The sequence below is a fragment of the Curcuma longa genome, chromosome 4 (genome assembly GCF_044706935.1).
Source record: "Curcuma longa cultivar G26 ecotype Majalengka, Jawa Barat chromosome 4, ITB_CL_G26_1.1, whole genome shotgun sequence".
Taxonomy (NCBI): Eukaryota; Viridiplantae; Streptophyta; class Magnoliopsida; order Zingiberales; family Zingiberaceae; genus Curcuma; species Curcuma longa.
Genome location: NC_133864.1, coordinates 9,419,010 through 9,440,425, shown reverse-complemented (window position 1 = coordinate 9,440,425; position 21,416 = coordinate 9,419,010). Strand labels below are relative to the sequence as shown.

At 35.0% G+C, this 21,416-nt stretch overlaps 2 protein-coding genes across 3 annotated transcripts in view; one reads left to right on the top strand and one right to left on the bottom strand.

The window, feature by feature from the left end:
• The window catches only part of LOC141826465 (mitochondrial import inner membrane translocase subunit TIM44-2-like), a 58,745-nt gene extending 37,605 nt beyond the window's left edge, over positions 1–21,140 (top strand). For both annotated transcript variants that reach the window (XM_074713713.1, XM_074713714.1), the window contains 9 exons: positions 9,218–9,652; positions 9,759–9,827; positions 9,930–9,994; positions 12,307–12,375; positions 12,458–12,530; positions 12,700–12,804; positions 20,200–20,271; positions 20,390–20,452; positions 20,692–21,140. In XM_074713713.1, the coding sequence (XP_074569814.1) occupies positions 9,218–9,652; positions 9,759–9,827; positions 9,930–9,994; positions 12,307–12,375; positions 12,458–12,530; positions 12,700–12,804; positions 20,200–20,271; positions 20,390–20,452; positions 20,692–20,823 (1,083 nt within the window). In that variant the 3' untranslated portion in view covers positions 20,824–21,140. The remainder of the gene's footprint in view (positions 1–9,217; positions 9,653–9,758; positions 9,828–9,929; positions 9,995–12,306; positions 12,376–12,457; positions 12,531–12,699; positions 12,805–20,199; positions 20,272–20,389; positions 20,453–20,691) is intronic.
• LOC141826466 (putative 1-acylglycerol-3-phosphate O-acyltransferase) lies at positions 1,711–8,152 on the bottom strand. The gene is made up of 9 exons (XM_074713715.1): positions 7,809–8,152; positions 7,182–7,418; positions 6,004–6,050; positions 4,746–4,864; positions 4,508–4,668; positions 3,195–3,304; positions 3,008–3,107; positions 2,140–2,263; positions 1,711–2,064 (listed from the first exon to the last, which is right to left on the bottom strand). The coding sequence occupies exons 1-9, from the start codon at positions 7,988–7,990 to the stop codon at positions 1,936–1,938; spliced, it is 1,209 nt and encodes a 402-aa protein (XP_074569816.1). The 5' UTR covers positions 7,991–8,152; the 3' UTR covers positions 1,711–1,935.
• Positions 21,141–21,416: the final 276 nt, after the last annotated feature.

Genomic DNA, 21,416 nt, shown 5'->3' with positions numbered 1-21,416 from the left:
TATTGCTAGATTAGTTTAAAATAAAAGCATCCCTATCATTATGTTTAAAATAAAAGCATCCCTATCTTTTGCTCTCCTTCTCCAACTTACTGCTTGCCTATTCTCTTTTGGTTATCAATCACCCTCATATCCTGTGCCATTTCTACCGTCACCCTCTTTTGATTGCAACTGTCAATCTGCAAAAGATTGGCTGAATATGCTATAGCTTGAAGAATCAGATTCCAGATTGAAAAAGAATCCAGATTTAAAAATTGCCAATTAGATTATTGCAAGCCTTTCTACTATCTTTAAAAAGTTAATACAGTTTCAATTGTCCAATCTGTAATCAAGAAAGTCTTCTCTCTACTCTATATGGTCCACCCAATGGCTACTTGAGGTGTAGTACTAGCACGGTTAAGGTACAAATTAAGAGTTGTATTTGTTTCTGTATTGGTTTTTGAAGAATACTAGTGTAACAGGATTGAAAGATATGGAAAGGTGGCAAAATGATGGTTTTCCTTGTTTACTGTTAGTTTACTATCTAGCAGAAAAGGTTTCCAGATAGCTGTTCATCTATTGATGATGCACTTACCTGGCCATATAAATATCTCTGTACTTTGACCTATATCACTGTATCAGATGAACAATCACACACACAAATGCCTGTTTATGCAATCCAGAAGCATTATCAACAGCAAAACAATACTGAACCAGATTAGAATTCATAAAAAAAAAATTGCTGGAAAAAAATTTCCTGATCAGCAGAAAAAAAACCTAATTATTAACCATCAACTATCATTATTAACCCTAAATATTTATCATGCAATAAAAATATCAACCATCAACTATCTTCAATAAACCATACCAAAATTAACCGGAGGAGAACAACGCTGGAGAAGAAACTGTGCTGGAGAACAACAACGCCGGAGAAGAAACTGTGCCGGAGAAGAACAACGCCGGAGGAGAGAACGCCGGTGGCGGGAGTGTGCGCCGCGAGCAGAAATCGCCGCGCGAGAAAATCCACTGCCGAAGGAGAGTGCGCGAGAGAGGAGAGTGCCATAGGGAGGAGAGTGCCGGGGGAGGAAATTGCCGGAGGGAGGAGAGCGCCGCAGAAACGATTTTTCGCCGGAGAGAACGAAACCCTAAACGCGCACGGGAAGAAAAGAAAAGGGCCCGGCGGATCCCTAAGTTCGCGACATTAGCGACGGAAATATTATTTCTGTCGCTAATTAGCGACGGAATATTATTTCCGTCGCTAGTGTTAACGACGGAATATTATTTCCGTCGCTAGTGTTAGCGACGGAATATTATTTCCGTCGCTATTAAGCGACGGAATATTATTACAGTCTCTAGTTTTAGCGACGGAAAATTCCATTCCGTCGCTAATTAGCGACGGAAATAATATTCCGTCGCTAATCAATTAATTAGCGACAGAATGGTAATTTCCGTCGCTAACACTAGCGACGGAAATAATATTCCGTCGCTAATTCCGTCGGTAAATCCAGTTTATTTTGTAGTGAGATTTTTTACCGACGATTAACTAAAATATGTACACAGACCTTAACTAGTAGAATCTAACCTTGCCTCTTCCAGACCGTGTTTTCCTTACAGGGATTGAGAAAATATAAGAAAAATTAGAAACAAAGAGACATTATGTGTTACATATGTACACACACACGTCCTGCCTTAGTTGGTGAATGAATGGCGAGGCGATGTTGGGGCAAGAGGGAATTAGCAACAAAGTAACTTACTAGAAATAAATGATCCAATTGGTTTTGCTACATTTACCGTTTTGTTCATTATAAATAGACCAACAATAGATACAGTAGCAGGAGTATATCACAACTTTACAACAGTACAGAATACAGATATGCCACCAAGAATACGTTTCACCTTTCTCTCTTTTATAGCAAATCCTCTTGTGCAATTTTTGCACCCTGCAAGAAGTGCATCAAGCTATGCTGATGACAAACCATGAGGAAAAAGTATGGCATTTCCATGACTCGGGGAAAGAATTTTCCGACAAGCATAGAAGACAGCTGAATGAAATCCGGATGGATTATCGATGAATGCAAAATGCCCTGCCTGCATTACATTAACCATCAGTTTTAAAAAATAAAATTGCAACAAGAAAAAGTGTGCGGAAGAAGAGAGAAATACCTCTGGAACCCTTATGATTTCACAGGGCACTTTCATGCCTACTCGGGCTTGTTGTGCACCTTGATAGTTCATCCAATCTTGAAAGCCATAAATGAAGGTGGTGGGAACTTTCCAATCCGAGGCACTGTATTCAACAATCACACATTCCTCAAACATGCAACGATCTATCTTTTATATCACACACTTATTACAAGGAAAATTAATCCTGTGTCACTTATTTTAAGAAACTGCATCTACATATGAAAAAAAATGGTTATAGGTGAATATGCTAATAGATAAAATAACCATATATAGAAGGATGATTGAACTAAGGCAACAAGAACCTAGTTCGCATTCTGTAACAAAAAAATTGTTCATTTTTCAGTGGATCCACATGCTTCTAAAATGAAAGAGTAAATGTAAATGGATGTATCAAGCAAATGTTTCATACTTTTCTTTATGGTGGATATTTTTAGAACATCATGACAAGTTTTGTAAATCACTACAATTATATTATCATAGAAGCTGATCTAAAACAACCCCTAAATTTGACATAATAGGATCACAGATCGCTAGCAGAAACCTTGTTGATGCTTCAGATGGGAGAGCAAACACCAGAGATTAACTAAAATGGGAAATAACCACAAATAACAGAAAAGGAGACAAATTTTACCCATCAACAATAGGACACAAATATAATTTGAACTGTAACTAGCAAACTAATGGATTCATTTTAAAACCTTACTTAGGAGGTTCTCACAGTGAAACAGTAGGAGAATTTATATGTCACCAAATTAAATAGAACTTGACACAGGATCAATCATCGTATGGAAACTTAAGAATTTACCAAACTAGGGTAAAGAAAAAAAAAAGATAATCCAATACTAACCAATCTAAAAGAGGCTTCCTAGCAAATGCTCCGAACGAAAAAATGTACTTTAAGCACAATTCTCCACTTGCCTTGGCAGCTAAAGTGTGGTAGGCATAATCTTCAAAAGCAAACGAAAATCATTTCAACCAAAATTAATCTAAGTAAACACAATTTGCCAAACCTTTTTGACTAACTGTCTAGATACCTGTCAACAATTTGGATTCCTCCTCAGTTAATACCTCACCAGTTGAATATGAGCCAAATCTAGCACTTGTATATCTTTGAACCAGATTTGGGCCCCAAGGACCTAATCCTCTGTTGATAAAAACAACATGTTGATATCTGAGCAATAGTTTGACTAATTACAGTAAAATGCAATTTTAAATTACTCAATGATTATCAAAAATCTATAATGATAGATATAAGTGACAAACTCTAGATGGACCACATGCAATGTTGCTATTTTAGAAAACCCAAGTGACGAATGAAGAACAATAAGAGAGATTTACTTAGGACAAAAATTAAGCCCCACTTCTAAGCCCCACTTCAATCCCTAGAGGTAATGATAAAAAAATAATCAAGGTAAATCAATCCCTAGTAGTAATACATCATATTAAAATAGCAATCCGAGTGTATGCAAAAAAGTGTAGTGACATCGGAATTAGTCGGGTGGCATATTAGCTTGGTTGACACTAATATGGAAAGCATTACAAGAATATACAAAGGTGTCTTTGTTACATGATTGCATGTTAAAAAATGAAAATTATATTATGTTCTAATGAACAAGTGAACAAGTAAACGACTTGACCAATAGTAGCCATCAAACACATAATTATGGGCAAAAATCAAAAGATCACCTCTTATTTTTATTATCAGGACACTCCATGTTGAAAAAATATCAAAAAGATGCCCCACCCCCCAATTTTTCTTCCAAAATTACACTTATTTCTTACTTGACCAGTTCAAATGTTGGAATAGTTTTGGCCAAATTGTAGCATTGGAGAAGACCATGGCCAAAACTAGTATAATAATGTTGGATGCTACAACAATGTTGGACCTGTTGGATAATAATAGTAATTCTGGAAGAAAAATGTAGGGAGTGGTGTCCTTTTGATATTTTTTCAACATGGGTGCCCATTTGACAATAATAAAAATAAGGTGCGTTCTTTTAATTTTTGTCACATAATCATCAATGGATTATCATGATCTAATGTCAAAGAGATTTATATTATATTGAGCATTTTTTATTAATGTGACTGCTTGATAAGGAAAATTGCATAATTGTCCTTAAATAATTCTCTCACTATGTGGACCTTAAACACATATGTGTAAGTCCATATTCCTGCATATATCAACCCATTATAGAGGAAAGCCTAGGACAAATAAATAATATTCAATCACTGATCTATAAAAAAGAAGGGAGGAACGAAATAGCAAGGAACATGCATGCAAGAGCATGTTTACTGGAAGAAACACAGAATTTGCATAACATAAAATTTTGCAATCAAGAAGTTTTGCCTGATGAACTTTTGAGGAGTCACATTGGACTCCCAAAGATGATTTATAAACGCCCCTTTCCAAGTAGCTCTAAATTTGGCCAGCTCCTTTGACATATGTTCGGACTCTGATGAAAAACCAGCAGGGCCAACCAAAATCAGATGCTGAACATGTTCAGGATGCTGCAAAAAGCAAGATATGCCTCAATGATCAATTCGGGAAAAGGTACAGTGGAGATAGTTCGTCTGTAAAGCATTACCTTCAGCGCATACTTTGCTGCAACATAGCCTCCAAAAGAATGTCCGAGTAAAATAAATTTGTCAAGATTTTTGGCTTTACGCCATTCCTCAAAAGAATCAATGAACCATGCCTCAGTCTCTGTAAAAATTAAGAAGTGACAATGGCTTATTTAAGCATATATAAAATATTATTTGTTACAATATCTAGAATGGTCTTTCCTTTAGAATGTTGCAATGGTTATTTTAGAACAACATTAAAGTTTAAACCAACAAAGCATTCTGCAAAGAGAGAAAGAAGCCTTGGATCTCAAAAATCATAAGTAAAACAATAACAATCATGATGTGAATTGCACTCGCATGAGGAAAAAAAATCCATGTTCCCATTATTAAAGTTCACAAGCAAAACCTGAAATGAATCACATGATTGTCAATATCAAATGTGAACTTGGACATAGCTTTCCCCCTTTTCAAGAGGAAATGGCAGGCCATATGTTACCTATATAGTTATATTAAGAGAGAAGGGCATCACAACAAATAATAAAAGAAATTACAAATTAGATAAAAATCTAGAGTGATGGGATTGAATTCCATAGAATTGGATACAAGATTGCAATGTTTGCCTGCAGTTTTAGAGACAGGCCAATGAGGTCTCATATTTCAGGTCCTTAGCACTAAGCAAGGAATTTCACAAGCATGTACAGCATCAACAATAAAAAAAGGTTATTATGCCCAACTATTTGGACTCAGTAAATTTTATAAACGTGTCTCTGGTTTACTGGAACTGTGTGATGATTATGCTACTTTGGTCTTTCCATGTGCAAGAAAAACCAACTAGAAAGACACCTTTCTTCAATCTTTGAATATCAAGTTCATCAAAATGTCTGGCAGTTTGGGGGGAACCATGAAATTACCCATGCTTGTAGAAACCACATTCCTTTAGCTGATGGTTCATAATCTTGACACAAAAAGAAACTCTGGTTGTGCCTAGGTTATCCATTTTATTTCAAATTTTGAGGTGAAGTAAAGTAACAACAGGGAGAAATTATCAAGCAATTAAAGTGATATGGTCAAACGTGTCAAGTTTCTTTTGAGACAATATTAAACTAAGCTATTTAGATTGACAATCCTGACACATAAGTTAGCATTAGATAACCTACCAATGATTCATGTGTCTGAAAAGAACCAAACGACAGTTTTCTTATTCTGAAACAAAAAGAGTTGGAAATACATGGACAACATAACAGACAAAGGTTTTGACAGGGAGGAGCACTCACTAACCTTCTGTGCTTTTACAATCAAAGTCTGGTCGACTTGATGCCCCCCAACTGCAAAGAAAGACAGGCTAGATGTTTACATGAGCAAAAACAAAACACAAACATAAACAACAAACAATTACCAAGCATTATAAATATCTAGAGAACAAAATTATAATGCAAGAAAAAAGAACAAAATGCCATGGAAAGAGAACGAGGATTAGCAAATTTCTTATGGGACACTGATAATGGGCAAAAATGCAGGGACACACTGCATTTGAAACAAACTTCAGAATCCCAGCACCATTGTAGTGATCAACAAGAACATTTATCATGGAGGAGCCTAAAAAAGCATGTCTTTTGAGATTCATTTCTAGGAAATACTTTTAACATGAATGTGACTAACATGGAAATTAGGTCATTTGAGTATGGTTAATGATTCAGGGTTTGTTTCTACACAACAGCATCTTAGATACTGCTTTTCTTCAAGTAACAAACTATCAGAGACAAGATAACACAACATTTGAAGTAAAACAGACACCAGCTCCACATAAAGTAACTCAGAAATTCAATCAGATTTTCAAAAGGCCAAAAACCATGGTATTAAACTATGGTATTAAAGTTAAGTACTTAATCTGCTTTTCTTTTTAATTTAAGTTCAAGAGGAAAAGGAAGTATCAAAGTATAGTAAAACTCATTTGATCATATCTCTCACTTTAACCTAGTTCCAGAGGAAAAGAACAGCCATCATATGTTGAGTTATAGGGCATAACATGAAAAAACTAGTCAATGTGAACAAAGATAAATCCACAAGCCATAACATTTTCCAAGAGTAAAATGGTCAGAGAGGATTTGAAATCGTGGTGGCTAGATTTAGGATTATTAGTGTTATGGAGATCAAATGGTGAGTTCTTCACTTGAAGCAAGAAAGCCAGAAACTAATTATGAACTATAAGCTCTTGTCTATTTGAATTATTGAGGTCTCTAAAGGTAAGATATAGATTCTACAATGCTAATGTGGTATCCTATCATTATAGATATATTGCAAATCTTAGACATAATTTTTGCAACGCAGCGCTTAAACATCTATGAGATCACGCCACTGTATTCAGTTCCATGAAGGAGCAGACAAAAGAAAAAGAACTCCACGGTAGAAACTGGAAATAAAAGAAAAATACAGACAATCTGGTCAAAATTGATTACCCAAGTTGATCGATGGCAATCACTCTAAAACGAGCAGCAAGTGCATCAAAGTTTCTTAAAAAGAATCCCTGAGAAGCAGCATATCCATGCACCATAACAAGAGTGGGAGAATCCTCCTTGCTATCAAATGTTACTGTATTAATAAACCGTGGCTGATCACTAGAAGATCTGAACCACCTAACTTTCGAGCCTGGTGGTCCAGGGCCAATATTGACCTGCTCTTGAACATGACTTGTCCTGTAAAGGGAAAATAGTTTAGAAGGAAACAATAAACTTTTACTCAATCTAGACGAGATATGACATCAAGTTGTGGTTTCTCTGACAAAACAAGACCAAGCAGATAATTCTAGATCTTCTGTTCAAACCCAATACTCTTAATGAAAGTTTAAACCCACAATGAAACACTAGAATATTCAGCAAGCTAGGATTCTTACACTGTGACGATTTCAATCATCAATTTCCGCCCAATTTCGACATAAATAAAATAAGAGGAAATGATTGATATTAATTTTTTTTCCTCCACCGACGCATAGAAGAGGATTAACCATTAGAGAAAATAGACAGCGCAAGGGAGAACGATTTCATCCACCTCCAAAAGAAATCAAGGGATGCGATTAGAGAACTCACTTGACGATGGACAAGAGGCGCTTCTCGGATGCGACGATGAGATCCGTGGAGGTCGGGATCCACCGGAGCTTCGACGCCCACGTCCACCTCTTTGACGCCGCCGTTGACGAAGAAGACTCCGTAGCAGCAGCCCTGCTGATCTCCTCCGCCATTCTCGCTGCTGCCACAGAACCTCTGCTCATCCGACGGAGCCCTTAATTCCTTCCTTCGCCCGCCGCCTTCTCAAGGCTGAAATTTCAACTTTGGAGCCGAAGGCAAGCTGCTTGCTCGATCGACGACTCGCCTTTAACAAGTAAATAAAATGGAACCAAGAGGAATTTGTGGTGCTACGGCAACCATAAATTCATTGTTTAATCCCTACGAATGGGTCGAAGAGGAGGCGGCTGAAAGGGGGTGTACCCCATCGTAGGAGTGGTATAAACGCGTAAGTTTGTTTTTGTTACTCGGCGAAAGGGTCCCACTTCGAAGCGTCTGAGCTGAGATCAGAGTAATAATGGCTGGGTCGGTGGGGGGTCAAAAGTTCTAGAAGGTTGTGGAGAAACGTTTGCGGATACCTATCCTTTGTGAACAAAACGTGTTCAAACGCCCTCGGTCATTAAGGCCATCCATTTAAATTAGATTTGTCGAATTAATTCATTCTATCAAATAATTTAAATAAATTAAATTAAAATTTTATTAATTTATTTTAAAATAGATTCAAGTAATTCAATCCATTGAGGCCCGTGATCCATATGGATCAATCCACAAGTTGAAAAAATTTATTTTTTTAAATTTAAAATTAAAAAAATAAATGAATTAGTGGACTTCACTCATCTAAATCATAATTCAAATTTAAAATTTCAATTTGATCCATTTAAACTATAATCTAAACATAAAATTTTTAATATTTTCTATATATTTTTATTTTTTGATAGGTCCGTGAGTTGGTCCACCTAAGCCACGACCCATCTTAAGTTAGATTGCGTTGAAAATTTTTCAATCCGTCAAATTAGTGGATCGGCTTGTCCCACTGATGGATTTTTGACGAATTAACCCATCGTCATAGATTGGTCCGTTTGATAATTTTACCGGCCATGCATTCTTCCCGATGGCAAGTAGCAACGCGCAGTTCCCGAGCCGATTTTAAGGTCGTTCAAAAGGCTGAAACGACTCGACCTTACACCTCTGTGGTGCTTGGTAGGCTCAAAAGGTCGATTGATTATAGCTCGGTGTCATTCAATCGTGGGTTGTGCTCCATGTAGTTAAATTTATTTTAAAATATTTATTTTTTATTTTTTAATATATAAATAATTGAAATTGAAATAACAGCTTTTCAAAACCTATCAAAAGAGAAGAACAGTTAATGATATTGTAAAAGTAACACATTTGACCTTCTATTTTTTTTATTTGTCCATGCATATCCTGTTCAGGTTGAAGAAACCTTTAGGCTTAATAAGGAAGAACCTTCTAAATCTTCTTCCAGTTCAACAAGCACTTCCAGATTGAATGGTGAAAATAAAACAGAGACAGAAGCAGAAAACTCTGAAGGTAAAGCTAACGATAACAAAGAATCTATGGGGCAAACAGAGTCACTCTTTGGGAAATTCAAGGACAGAGTTTCTTCAGCTTCTCCTAAAGTCTCTGAAGCTTTTCAGAAAATAAAGGAAACAAAGATCTCCAACTTAGCTATGAGGGGATACAATTTGGTGAAAGATGAACTTACGGCTAATCCAAACAGGAGAAAACGCATGCAGTATGCATCTGCATCTGTTTCATCGGAACCAAGAAGTATGAGAACGGACCTTACTGTTGTTCCTTCCAAGAAATCTATATTAGGTGAGAAATGGGAAGCATTCAAGAAGAAGGTAAAACGAGAACATTCTTGTGATCCTTTTCATTTGACAGAATCATCCATTTCTGAGAAGCCCTAATCTCTTGCATCTGTTTTTATGAGTTATTTGTTCTTTTCAGATGCATAGTCATCCTATCTTTAAGCGATTAAGTGGCTATAGCCAACCGGTTGTAACAAAGGGACAAGAGGTAGACCTTTCTGAATATCTATTACTATTATAAGTGAACTGAGGTTTGTAGATAAAAGCCAAGACTGTTATAGTATTCAGAAGGATTATTTTATGCTGGCAGTTAGCAGAGGACATGAGAGAGCGGTGGGAGACAAGTGACAATCCTGTCGTTCACAAGATTCAAGAGTACTTTATCTGTTTGCCTTTCAAAATTTTATATTGTTTTTAGGTGGAATCTAATAACTACCACTTTTTAATTTTATTTTTTATTAAATTTTTTCTTATCACAATCCAAGGTGGGATTGACCACTGAATGTTTGACACCATAACTATGTCTAAATAAAGGTTTAAAAACTCGAGCCCGACGAGGTTTTGGTCCCTAGCTTGCTCAAGATTTACTGCTTGTGCTAAGTGTTGGTACCAAATGTGTGTCAAACACTAGAAGAGAAGGGGGAAGAGAGGAGGAATGGGAATTGTCGAGGAAACATCAAAATGATGACGAGAAGCAAGAATTAGTGGATCAAACTTTGAAGGAAGTTCATATAGTCGGGCATACCTTGCATTGATTATGGAGAAGAAAATGGGGCCCTCATTGCCTTGTGTCAACCTTGCGGATCTAGGGGAAAAGAAGGAAGACTTGAAGTGAACTTAGTGTTATTGGTAGAAACAGTATACAAAGTTTACGGACCTTGTGGATCCCACATGTCAACCTTGCAGTTTTAGAGAGGAGTGAGAAGCATCTAGTGCACCTAGCGTTGCTGGCACAAACATCGCACCTTTCTAGACCCGAAGAGTCCTCGCTCTAACCTTGTGGATCTTGGGGTGGAAATATACGCGCCTTGGATACTTCATTTTAGTTGTCATAGAAAGCATCAAAGGTGTTGTTCAATCGATTTAGGTCCTCATGAAAGATTCTTTCCTTGTTTGCTCACTTTTGGAGATTTCGAGGCTTTTCATGTAAATATTGACTGGTTGGGGAAACAAAAAGTTAGTATTGTGCCAACCGACTCAAAATGAGGTTATAAACCATGCCCTGAACCATAGTTTTAAATATTGTTCTGTGTCGATTGACACGAGCTCAAAATCTCACTGTGCTCGTCGACTGACATGTGGATAGCTTCTGATACCCGTTGTGATCTTTTTGTTTTTGTCTTCAGCCTTTCCCTTTTATCATGAGCTTCACCAGAGCTTCCTCCATCACAAGCTCTGTTGGTGTTTTTTGCATTCGTTGCAAGATTTGGTGAGCCACGAGCTCCTTCTATGACACTCCACCTGAGCCTGAGTGTCTTTGTGACTTGCTTCCGAGTTGCAAGCTTGCAGCGATTTGCTTCCAAGGACTAAAACCTTGACTAAGTTCCTCCTCCTCTTCTTCTTCCTCCCTCTTCTTCTTTCCCATCCTCCTCATCATTGGAGTTACTAGCACCTAAACAAAATAGAATGGTACAATACCGAAACCATGTTGTTTTGGCCTTTGTTGGAAACTTTAGAATGTGTTGAGATTTTAAACCTTGATTTGAACTTCAATGTACTTTTTTGTTAATGCTGACTTTTTCGATAGTTTGTTTGACTTTTGCCTATGTGCTTTTGTTCTAACTAGCTTTAGGTGATTATTCTCTTGTTCATCTGTAATTTGTATGCAAATTGAATGGAAATCCAGTTGTTTGAGCATTGTTACAATTAGCGATTCTTTTGAACTAATATATCTGACTTTTCATTGCTCGATATCCATTTGTTTTCAAATTATAACTAGTTAAATATTCTTCTTTTAAGCTTTTTAACATGAGTGATTGTGCCCTGGACATCATTACATTTCTTGTTTTTTTCCCATTCTTTTTTCTGTTCATATAGTTGTATTTGGTTCTTCTTGAATCCATTTATTCTTTTTCTCATTTGTTTCAATGGGTGCCGTTGGACACACAATTGTTGAAGTTATGGTTCTTTAGAGGATGACATTATTTAGGACCATAGAACTAAACTGAAATTTGTTTCAACTGTCGAAAATTTTACACTTTTGAATTGCCGGATTAAGTTTTTTTAGCCTTCTATTTCAATTTGGGTCACTCTATTTTTAAATGCATATTGCTCTTTAGTACTGTCAGCATCTCCATTAATCCTAAGTATATATTAAAAGTGCAGCTTCATTGATGTATTGTTGGCCTAGGTTTTGGAAATGGATGGAACAATTGAAACACATTTGATCCTGAATGAAAATCTGCATCCAATAAACTAAGGAATATCGGTTCCTAGGGGTAGATATGTCGATTCAGATTGTTAAGTAGCTTACCAAGGTCAATTGGCAATCATTGGGACTTGGCAGGATTTTCAATATGTTACCAAAGTTCATTTGCATTCATTGACTGGATCTCTAAAATTCCAATATACAGTCTTCCTTTAAATTCTAGTCGTCTCTCCCTTGTTTTATTTTTATTTTTAATTCTAGTTGTTCTCTTCTTTATTTTATTTCATATTTGGGTTGATGGTTTGATTATTTACTTCAGTTTAAATGAAACTGTCTTTGGAGAAACTGCAACTGCTTTGTCTTTCAAGGAAATTAGACGGCGAGACCCGTAAGCCACAACTTTCATAGTTTTAGAGCATCTTTTTGTTTGACTAATCGCCTAAGTTCTTTATGGAATTTGTGTGGGCAAGTTCTTTTTCCCTGCCAGATTTTGTTGCTGAAGTTCAGGAGATGGTCAGGCCTGTTCTAACTGCTTACTTCAAAGTAATTTCTTTATCTTCTTGACAAATGTGATTTTCTTTTTTTTGGAAAATAGAAAATATCTTTAATCTTTTTCTTGGCTTTAGTTTTTTGTGGGGCCTGAAACATTTTTTCACGTATAATAGTTTTTTCATCAATCACAATGATGTGGATAATGTGCTGTGACACACAGGCCGATCTGGAAACATTGAAGAAGTATTGCACTCCTGAAGTCATTGAGCGATGTAAAGGAGAACGAAATGCATATGAAAGTCAAGGCATGTTTTTTGATAACAAGGTATGGAAGCGGTGTTTATTTATTTTGCACCTGTGCTCTAAAGGCCTGACTCCATGCTGAATCTATTATTTCAGGCACTGGCTGCATGTTAGTATTCATTGAATTGCAGGCCAATGTACAAAATCTGCAACATAGATTTGACAGTCATTTCAATACAGGAATTTGATATCATGCATAACCTGTTTGCGCATCATGGCTGAAGGAATTTAGTTAATTGCATGGTAGGGCATAAAGGTGTTAATGGGCTATGCCTAGGCTAAGTTTGACTTAAATCCTTATTGCTCAATTGATGTTGGACCATGTCCAACCTGATATTGCTTAAAAGTCAAAATGGTCATGGTAGGCATGGCCTAGAATCCCAGAATGCAGGCGCAATATGAACCTAGGCATGACGGTTCCAAATGCAGACCCAATACGAGCCTAGGTTTGATAGTCCGAGGCTTGATAGTCTTGTATTACGCCTTGGTTGACAGCTGGTTGGGTGTTTTACTTGAAATTTTCTTTAATCTTTTGGTTTGTATTCCTACGAAAGGGATTAGTCTCTTTGTAGTTCTATTCTACCATGTCTTGCATTGACAACTTCATCATCATAGTTCATTATAGTGTCCTCTCATGTCAACAACAACAGCAACAACAACAACTCTAGATCTAGTTTACCAATTTAACCTTATGACAACAACAACAACAACTGAGTCTTTATCCTACTAAGTGAGGTCGATCATATGAATCTCTCTACGTAATTGAGCTCAATCCTTTACTATATCCTTAGTACATATAAATAAATTTTATCTTGTTTTATTGTTACTAACTAAATCTTTAGTCTCCCTCTTCTTCGATTAATGTGTATTTCAGTCTCACATCATCTGACTAGGACATTTATTGATCGCTTAAGTATATATCCATAGTATCTTAAATGCGTTTCTTGGATTTTTTCCTTAATAGACGCAACCTTAACTTTCTCTCTAAAATTTTCATTTCTTATCGTATCCATTTTTGTATATTCGCATATTCATCTTAACATCCTCATTCATATGACAAATCTTTTCCTCGTGTGTTTGATTTATAATCTAACATTTAACTTCATATAACATAGCAAGTCTAATCACTGTTTTTCCTTTTAAAATTTAGAGGTATATTACGATCATAACGAACACTTGACCCTCTCATCCATTTCAACCATCCTACTTATATCCTAACCCTGAAAAATCTATGCAACCTCTCTATCCTTTTGCAAAAATGATCCTAGAATAGGGATGTCAATTCGGGTGGGTCGGGTAGGTTCCGATCGAAGCAAGGGTATTACAAAAAATTCCAACTCGAACTTGAATCCAATCCCGATCCCGATCCGAAAACTATAAACCCAAATCCGAATAACTCGACTAACCCGAATAACTTGAAAAATACTTTTTGCTATTTTCTCAAATAATTCTTCATTTATATCTCAACAATTCATCAGTTATATTAATCTTTTGCCATTGATGTCCATAAAATATTTTAATTTTCAAAACAAAATTTGATTTAACCGTAAAATAACTTCTCCATCCTAAATTCGGGTTAACCTGAACCTAACCCGACCCAAAAAAAAATTTTTGCCTCAAATTTTAGGTCCAACCCAATTTGACCTGAACCCTAAAACCCCCAACCTTAATCCGATATTTTTTTGGTCGACTCTGGTCAGGTTGGTGGGTCTGGTTCATTTTTAACATCTCTATCCTAGATACTTAAAACTCTTACTTATGGGTAATTCGTTATCTCTTATTTAATAATTGTCATGTTACGTCTAATATTGCTAAATTTAAATTTTATCTCTACTCTACTAAGTTTAAAAATCTTTTTCAATATTTTTTATTAAGATTTAAGCTTAAGATTTACTCATTCACGTGTTTTATCAACCAAAACAATATCATCTACAAACAATATGCACTATGGTAACCTAATTTTTCCTGTCAAGATTCGAGTTTAGTAATTACTCCTTCACGTATCTCATCGACCAAAATAATGTCATTTGCAAACAATATGACCATAGTAATGTGTCTTAGATGTGTTTAGTGAATTCATCCATGATTAGTAATTACTACACGTATCTCATTAATTCAAACAATGTCATCTGCAAATACTATAGTAACGTGTCTAGTGAGTTCATCTATTATTAGTGTAAAATGATATGGACTTAGTGCTGATCTATAATGTAACTTTATCTTTATAGGAAAGACTTTGTTTAATTCACTTGAAGTATTTACTTTTTTTATTATATCCTTATATATATTTTTAATTGTTTCAATATACACTACGCTAATCCATTTCTTTTTCTTTTTTAATTTTTTACATAATTTTTCTTAGGACTCTAGTATAATTTTTTTCTAGGTTGACAAATATAATGTGTAAGTCTTACCTTCTTTTTCAGATACTTTCCAATTGGTTGTCTGATAAGATATATAATTTTTATCATCAACCTTTTATGTATAAATCCAAATTGATTTTCAATTACCTTTTTCTCCTTAATTTTTTTTTCTATCACTCTTTCCTAGAGTTTTTAGGATGACTCGTTAGCCAATGCTCTTATAATTCACATAATTTTGTATGCCTCTTTTATTTTATGCAAAGGAGTAGAGTACTTACCCTCTATTGATAAGATATTTTTTTCGTTTTAATATTAGGTTCAATAACTTTGTAAGTCATTCAATACTATGCTCCCCTAGGTACTTTCATACCTCTATTGAAATATCATCTGATCTAATCGTTTTTCTATTTTGCGTCACATTTAATGCATGTTCTTTTTAAATTTGAATTCTTCGTTAAAAGTTTAAATTTATATACTATACTGCTCTAACATATTTAAATTTTCTAAGCTAATTTGATCACCTAAACCTTTATTAAAAAGTAAAAAAACTTCTTCCTTCGTTCCTTATTTCCTCATCCTTTGCTACTACCATTAGATTCATCTTTAATGCATTTTATTTGGATAAGATCTTTTTTCTCTCTCGCGCATTAGCTATTCTAAAAATATCTTTTTCTCCTTTTATATCAAGTTGTCGATACAAGTATTCAAAAATTTTATTCTCGGCTTCGCTCATTGCTTTCTTGATTTCTTTCTTGACTATTTTTAATTTTTTTTCGTTCTTACAAGTGTACAATAACTTATAGATTTTATTTTTTCCATTACTTTCTATTGTATTTCTTCATTCCGCTATTAAGATTCTTTATTTGATGGTATCCGTTCTCTTGACTCATTGAGTATGTATTTTGCCACTGTTTTCAAATTTGATGTCATATTATTCTATGTTGTATATTGGGTCACTATGTATTTCTCCTAATACTTGACTACCTTCTCCTCAAAGATACTTTGATTCTTATCCTTTAACTTCCATCACTTGATCCTACGAATCATATAAGTTTTCCGATTAAGTTTTCTCCTAGGATGACTTTACAATTTTTTTATATTCCTCTTCCTGACCATAAGAAAGTTAATTTGTGATTTCTTGTTCATACTTTTGAATGTAACTGGATGTTCTTTCTTCTTGAAAAATATACTAATTATATCATGAAATCCAATATAGTTTTTTTCATTTTCATTTCTTATTCCAAAATATGACCCTCATGCATCTTATCATATTCTTCATTTTTTACTTATGGATACCTATTTAGATCTCTTACTATTAAAATTATCACATTTGTTGGAATTTTTTGTTCTACCTCATTTAGGTCTTCCCAAAACTTTTATTTGATTTCCATTTAATTCTACTTGAGGCGCAGATATGTTAATTATATTAATTTTTTCTTTTGCTACCACTATCTTGAGGATTATAATTTTATTTTTCTTCCTAAGGTTTCTCTTCCTAACTACTACTACCACTTCATCTCAACAAATTATACACAACAATAAAACCAAAATCTAAAACCAAAATGGTTTGGGCTGAAACTGAACCAAAATTTTGGTTTGGGGTTTGGTTCTGTTGAATCAAAAATTTTAAACCAGTGCCATTGGGAAGTGGGAACTATGTTAAATTAGGGGTGTTATGTTCACGTGGAACGTTGGAACGTCGTGTGGCTACTAGGATGTAGGGAGGACTTGGAACTTGGCTCCCCTTAATAAATTAGCTATTTATTATTTACTAAATATTACTACGGTTAACAGGAGTTAAAAGTATATAAATTTATTTATGTAATTATTAGTCGATTTGGTATGGACATGCATGTAGATGACCAATAAATGCTCCAGTTGGGCGATGTAAAACTATGAAAAATACGCACATTAAACAAGAAAAAGAAAGACTAAAGAAAATTGAATAGCAATGATAAAATATAATAAAATTTATTTAAATATAAATGATGATATAGTAAGGAATAGAACCCAATGATATTGGAGGATTCATATAACCGATCCTATTTAGTGGGATAAAGTTTGGTTGTTGTTGTATTAATCACTTTGGTTCATTTTTATAGACTTCATTTTTTAGATTTCACAGGGATGTAAATGAATCCAAACGGAATACGAAATGATTAACTACTTTCCAACCTCAAAACCAAATTGACAACCTGCAAACCAAAAATGAAGTTTTTGGTATGGTTCAATTTGGTTTGATTTATCGATTTTAGGCTAAACATGTCCACCCCTAATTCAACATTATAGATTCGGAACCTTTGAGCATATTTTTGGTATGTTCTCCTTTTCAACTCTCACACCATTGGTTTGTTCTATTAATGCCATAATAGCTAATAGGTTCTCACTTATTGGTTAAGGGCATCAGAAGTGTCTTTCTTTTACCTTTATTATTCTCGAATTTCCATTTGCTTATAAAGTCACTAAATCATTACACTGTTCTGTAACATTTAATATCACTTTTGTTTTCATTCAAGATTTGAAAATGGGTAAGTCGATTGACATAGTGTATAAATACTATACCAGTTAGACGTGTCATCCTCATGTCTTGTCCGTTTTCTCCATTACCTTTTTAAACACAAATAATCTTGGTCATCCTAGCATCCAACATTTAAAACAAAGGGTTCCCATTCCATCTAGTCTTTCCTCTCTTGAATATCATGCATGTCAATTAGGAAAACATACTATCAATGGTCTTCGTAATAATAATTCTAAAGTATTTTCACACTTCTCTTTCCATAGAATGTTCTATATTCTTTTCCTCAAGTGAGCATTCAGTTTTATTTGCCATTTGGTCCTCTTAGATGAGATAAGTTATTCCCATTGGCCATCAAGTTTGTATTTCCTGGTTTTTCATCTCAAGATAGGCTAACATTGCTACTCTCAAATCACAGTGTGTCTATCTCTACTGATGCAAATTTTTTTTTGACTTCATTATTCAACTTTTCATTCTCTCTATTTGAGTTAGTGTAGGTGGTACTTCCTATTTCTACCTTGTTACTTCTAATGCCTTTTGCTACTGCAATCTTTGTTCTTGATAAGCTTATCATTGCAAAGCACTAAACCTAAGCGTGAGTATACTCTAGTAGTTCTAGAGACTTTGAGCCCAAGTTGCCAACTATTGTTCTAGATTCCATCTTTAATATGGATCCCCCATTGCCTATTGCAAAAAGTTCACTAGAAACAGTTCTGTTTTCACACTATTTTCTCGCTATTTACACATATTAGTATCACCTAAATGCTTTGCTTTCATCCTTTTTAACTAAACATCCAATTCCTCAAAATATCTTAGAGGTTCTTTTGGATCTCAATTAGCTGCAACCAATGGTTATGATTGATAAGATAGATCATCTCCACTCTAATACTATTTTGAAGATGGTTTCTCTCTTTGTAGGGAAGTTTACAGTGGATTGCAATTGTTTTTTTTTCCTTAAATGCTATCCTAATGGTAATGTAGAGCAGTTGAAAACTCACTTATTAGCTACGCTATATACTCAGATTTATAGTGTAGCTATCTTGATATATTTTATTTGGTGGTTAAGATTACTTCAATTCACCTACCTTGCCCTTTCACTATTAGCTCCACATCAAATATGTCGCTATCTTATTAGGGAGTTTTATCTGAAGCAACCTCTAAGGTTAATTGTGTAGGAGGGACTGAGCTTGTGTAAGTTGAATAAATCACTGAATCAGCTGAAACAAACACTGAGGGCATGGTTTGGAAATTTTATTTCTAGTCTTTTTCAGTATGACTTTTCAGTATTCCATGACCATGATGCATATTTTAGATTATTTTTTGAAAAATTATGTTTTTTATTGCTTTTGTGGATGTCATCATCATCACGAGTGACGATTCCATTGAGATCACACAACTGAAATACTGTCATCAATAATTTTAGACTAAAGATTTGAATAATCTCAAATGCTTCCTTGGTATAGAGGTTATTTACTAGGGACATACATTTACATCCTTCGATAGAAGTATGCACTTGATATGCTTGAAGTAGGGATGTTAAAGACCAAACACATTGACACTCTCATGAATCTTAATGTTAGATTCATATTTAGATAGCGGAGTCATTAACTGATCTCAAAGAAAGTATAAAAGATTGGTATGGAAATTGAATTTCCTTGTAGTTATGAGACCACATCATTTGCAATTAATGTGATTGTTAGTTTCTAGAAGTTCGATGTAATGAGGAGCAACTATAAGACTTTTACATGTTACCTCAACAATTCCTTAGCAAAAGCTCTCTTATTCTAGGATCTAGGTCATCTTCAAGTTGTGGATATATTGATGCAAATAGGCAAATTCTCCTACAAACGGCATACTGTTATATCCTCATAGGAAGTAATCTAATTTTATGGAGAAGCAAGAAGCAACTTGTTGTAGTAAGAAGTAGACTATTGCAGCTGGGTCGATTCTGAAGGTTAGTATAGAATATGATACTAGCAGTATGTGAGTTATCTTGGACATGCTTTCATAGAGCCAATGAAGCTCGATTGTAACTATTAAAACATCACGCACATAGTCTCTAATCTAATATTTCATGAGAGAAGAAAGTACATAAAGATCGATGGCCACTCCATCAAAGCGCAGTCAGTTGAACACCTCATTTGCCAACTCCAATTATTAACAAGTCAATTTACTAATCAAATCCCTAGAATTATGTCTACCTACAACAAATTGAGTTTCTACAGTATATATTTGAAGCAGCTCGTTATGGGCCTGGATCCTAAATATAAATACTAGACATATCAGGGAATATATATATATATATAGGTAAAAGGACAGTTAATTTGGTTTTCCAACACTACCATTGGAAAACATATCAAAATGTTTGTAGTTAAGTGTAATGAAGAATGCTTTGCGATTTCTCTTTATGACATCCTGCAGATCGTTTGGTGATGTCATGGCTTCCAATGCATTCAAGTCTGCCTAATTCATTTATTTTATTGATGTATTCAGCAACACATTGGTTTAATTTCTTTTTCCCTTTTCTCTGTCGTTACAGATTCTCCATATCTCTGAAGTTGACGTCCGGGAAACTAAAATGATGGGTTCTTCCCCGCTAATAATAGTAGCTGTGAGAACTTTGACTGAACATTCAATATTACTTTGTTGAAACATTGTATGAATAGAATCATAGCCATACAGAATGGTTTTACAAACATAATCGACATTTCTGTTTGAAATTTTTGTAGTTCCAAACCCAACAGATCTACTGTGTCCGTGATAGACAGGGCTCAATAACAGCCGGAGGGAAGGTAATTTCTCATTCCAATTATGATTAGATTGTCTCATTCCAATTATTGTTTTTCTTAATTATATCCGAAGGTCAATCCTTCCGTACATCTGTTGATTAAGTTCCTCAAAGTTTATTAAGCCAAAAATCTTATCAGAATCATTTTCAAAGTTCTAAATAGTTGAACTAAAAAAGCCAAATTCTCTATATTTTGATTTGCTGTAGATATATCTGTTATTTATGACAGTTGTGATTTTTCAGGATTCAATTCAGACGGTACTGTATGCATGGGCTATGCAGCTGATAGACATCGAGGAGCTTGGCGAAGGAGCATACTACCCACAGTGGAAGCTCCGAGAAATGCAACAACTGGGCTTTCAGGCACTTATCTAGAATTCACCTTTATACTGGTGTCTCGTCGTCGGAACCAAAGATGATCTAGAAGATGCTGCTGCTTTATCGCGTAATCGTTTGGTAGCGGATGATCGATCATGTGGTTTCTCATTCTAACATTCACAATCGAGGCCAACCGAGGAAAGGCTGCTATTCTATTCTTTTTATAATGTATAATACCTCAGATAATTTGATCATAAATGCGTTTGAGGCGATGTATAATGTTGGTTGAACATGGAAACTCAGGCACGTTGAACAACTCATTCACGACATTGTGATGGATGATGCTAAATTTTAAACGAGCGTTTTTTTTTTAATGTCAGTCTCCTTTTTTATTAAAACATTTGAAGGGTAACCCATGCAAAATGTTTTGTTATAAATATTTTAAAATCAATTGTTACATTCTGATTTGCTTGGAAAAAAATGATTAAATTGGTTGCTCAATTAAGTGCCAATAATCCGCTAAGACTATGAGCTCTAAGTTAGTAGTCTCCGGGGCAATAGTGCAACGGTAGGACATCCCGGATTGTAACTCAGGGACTTGTGGTTCGATCCCCAGTTCGATCTACAGCGTATTTGTAGGAATTTTTTTT

Bases quoted from the DNA above. Each gene is read 5' to 3' on its own strand.
- LOC141826466 (XM_074713715.1), bottom strand. From the start codon at position 7,990: ATGAGCAGAGGTTCTGTGGCAGCAGCGAGAATGGCGGAGGAGATCAGC. The intron at 4,865-6,003 runs GTTAGTGAGTGC...TAATTTTTACAG, and splicing joins TGATTGTAAAAGCACAGAAG to AGACTGAGGCATGGTTCATT. The intron at 2,264-3,007 runs GTTAGTATTGGA...TGTTGAATACAG, and splicing joins AGGAAGCCTCTTTTAGATTG to TGCCTCGGATTGGAAAGTTC.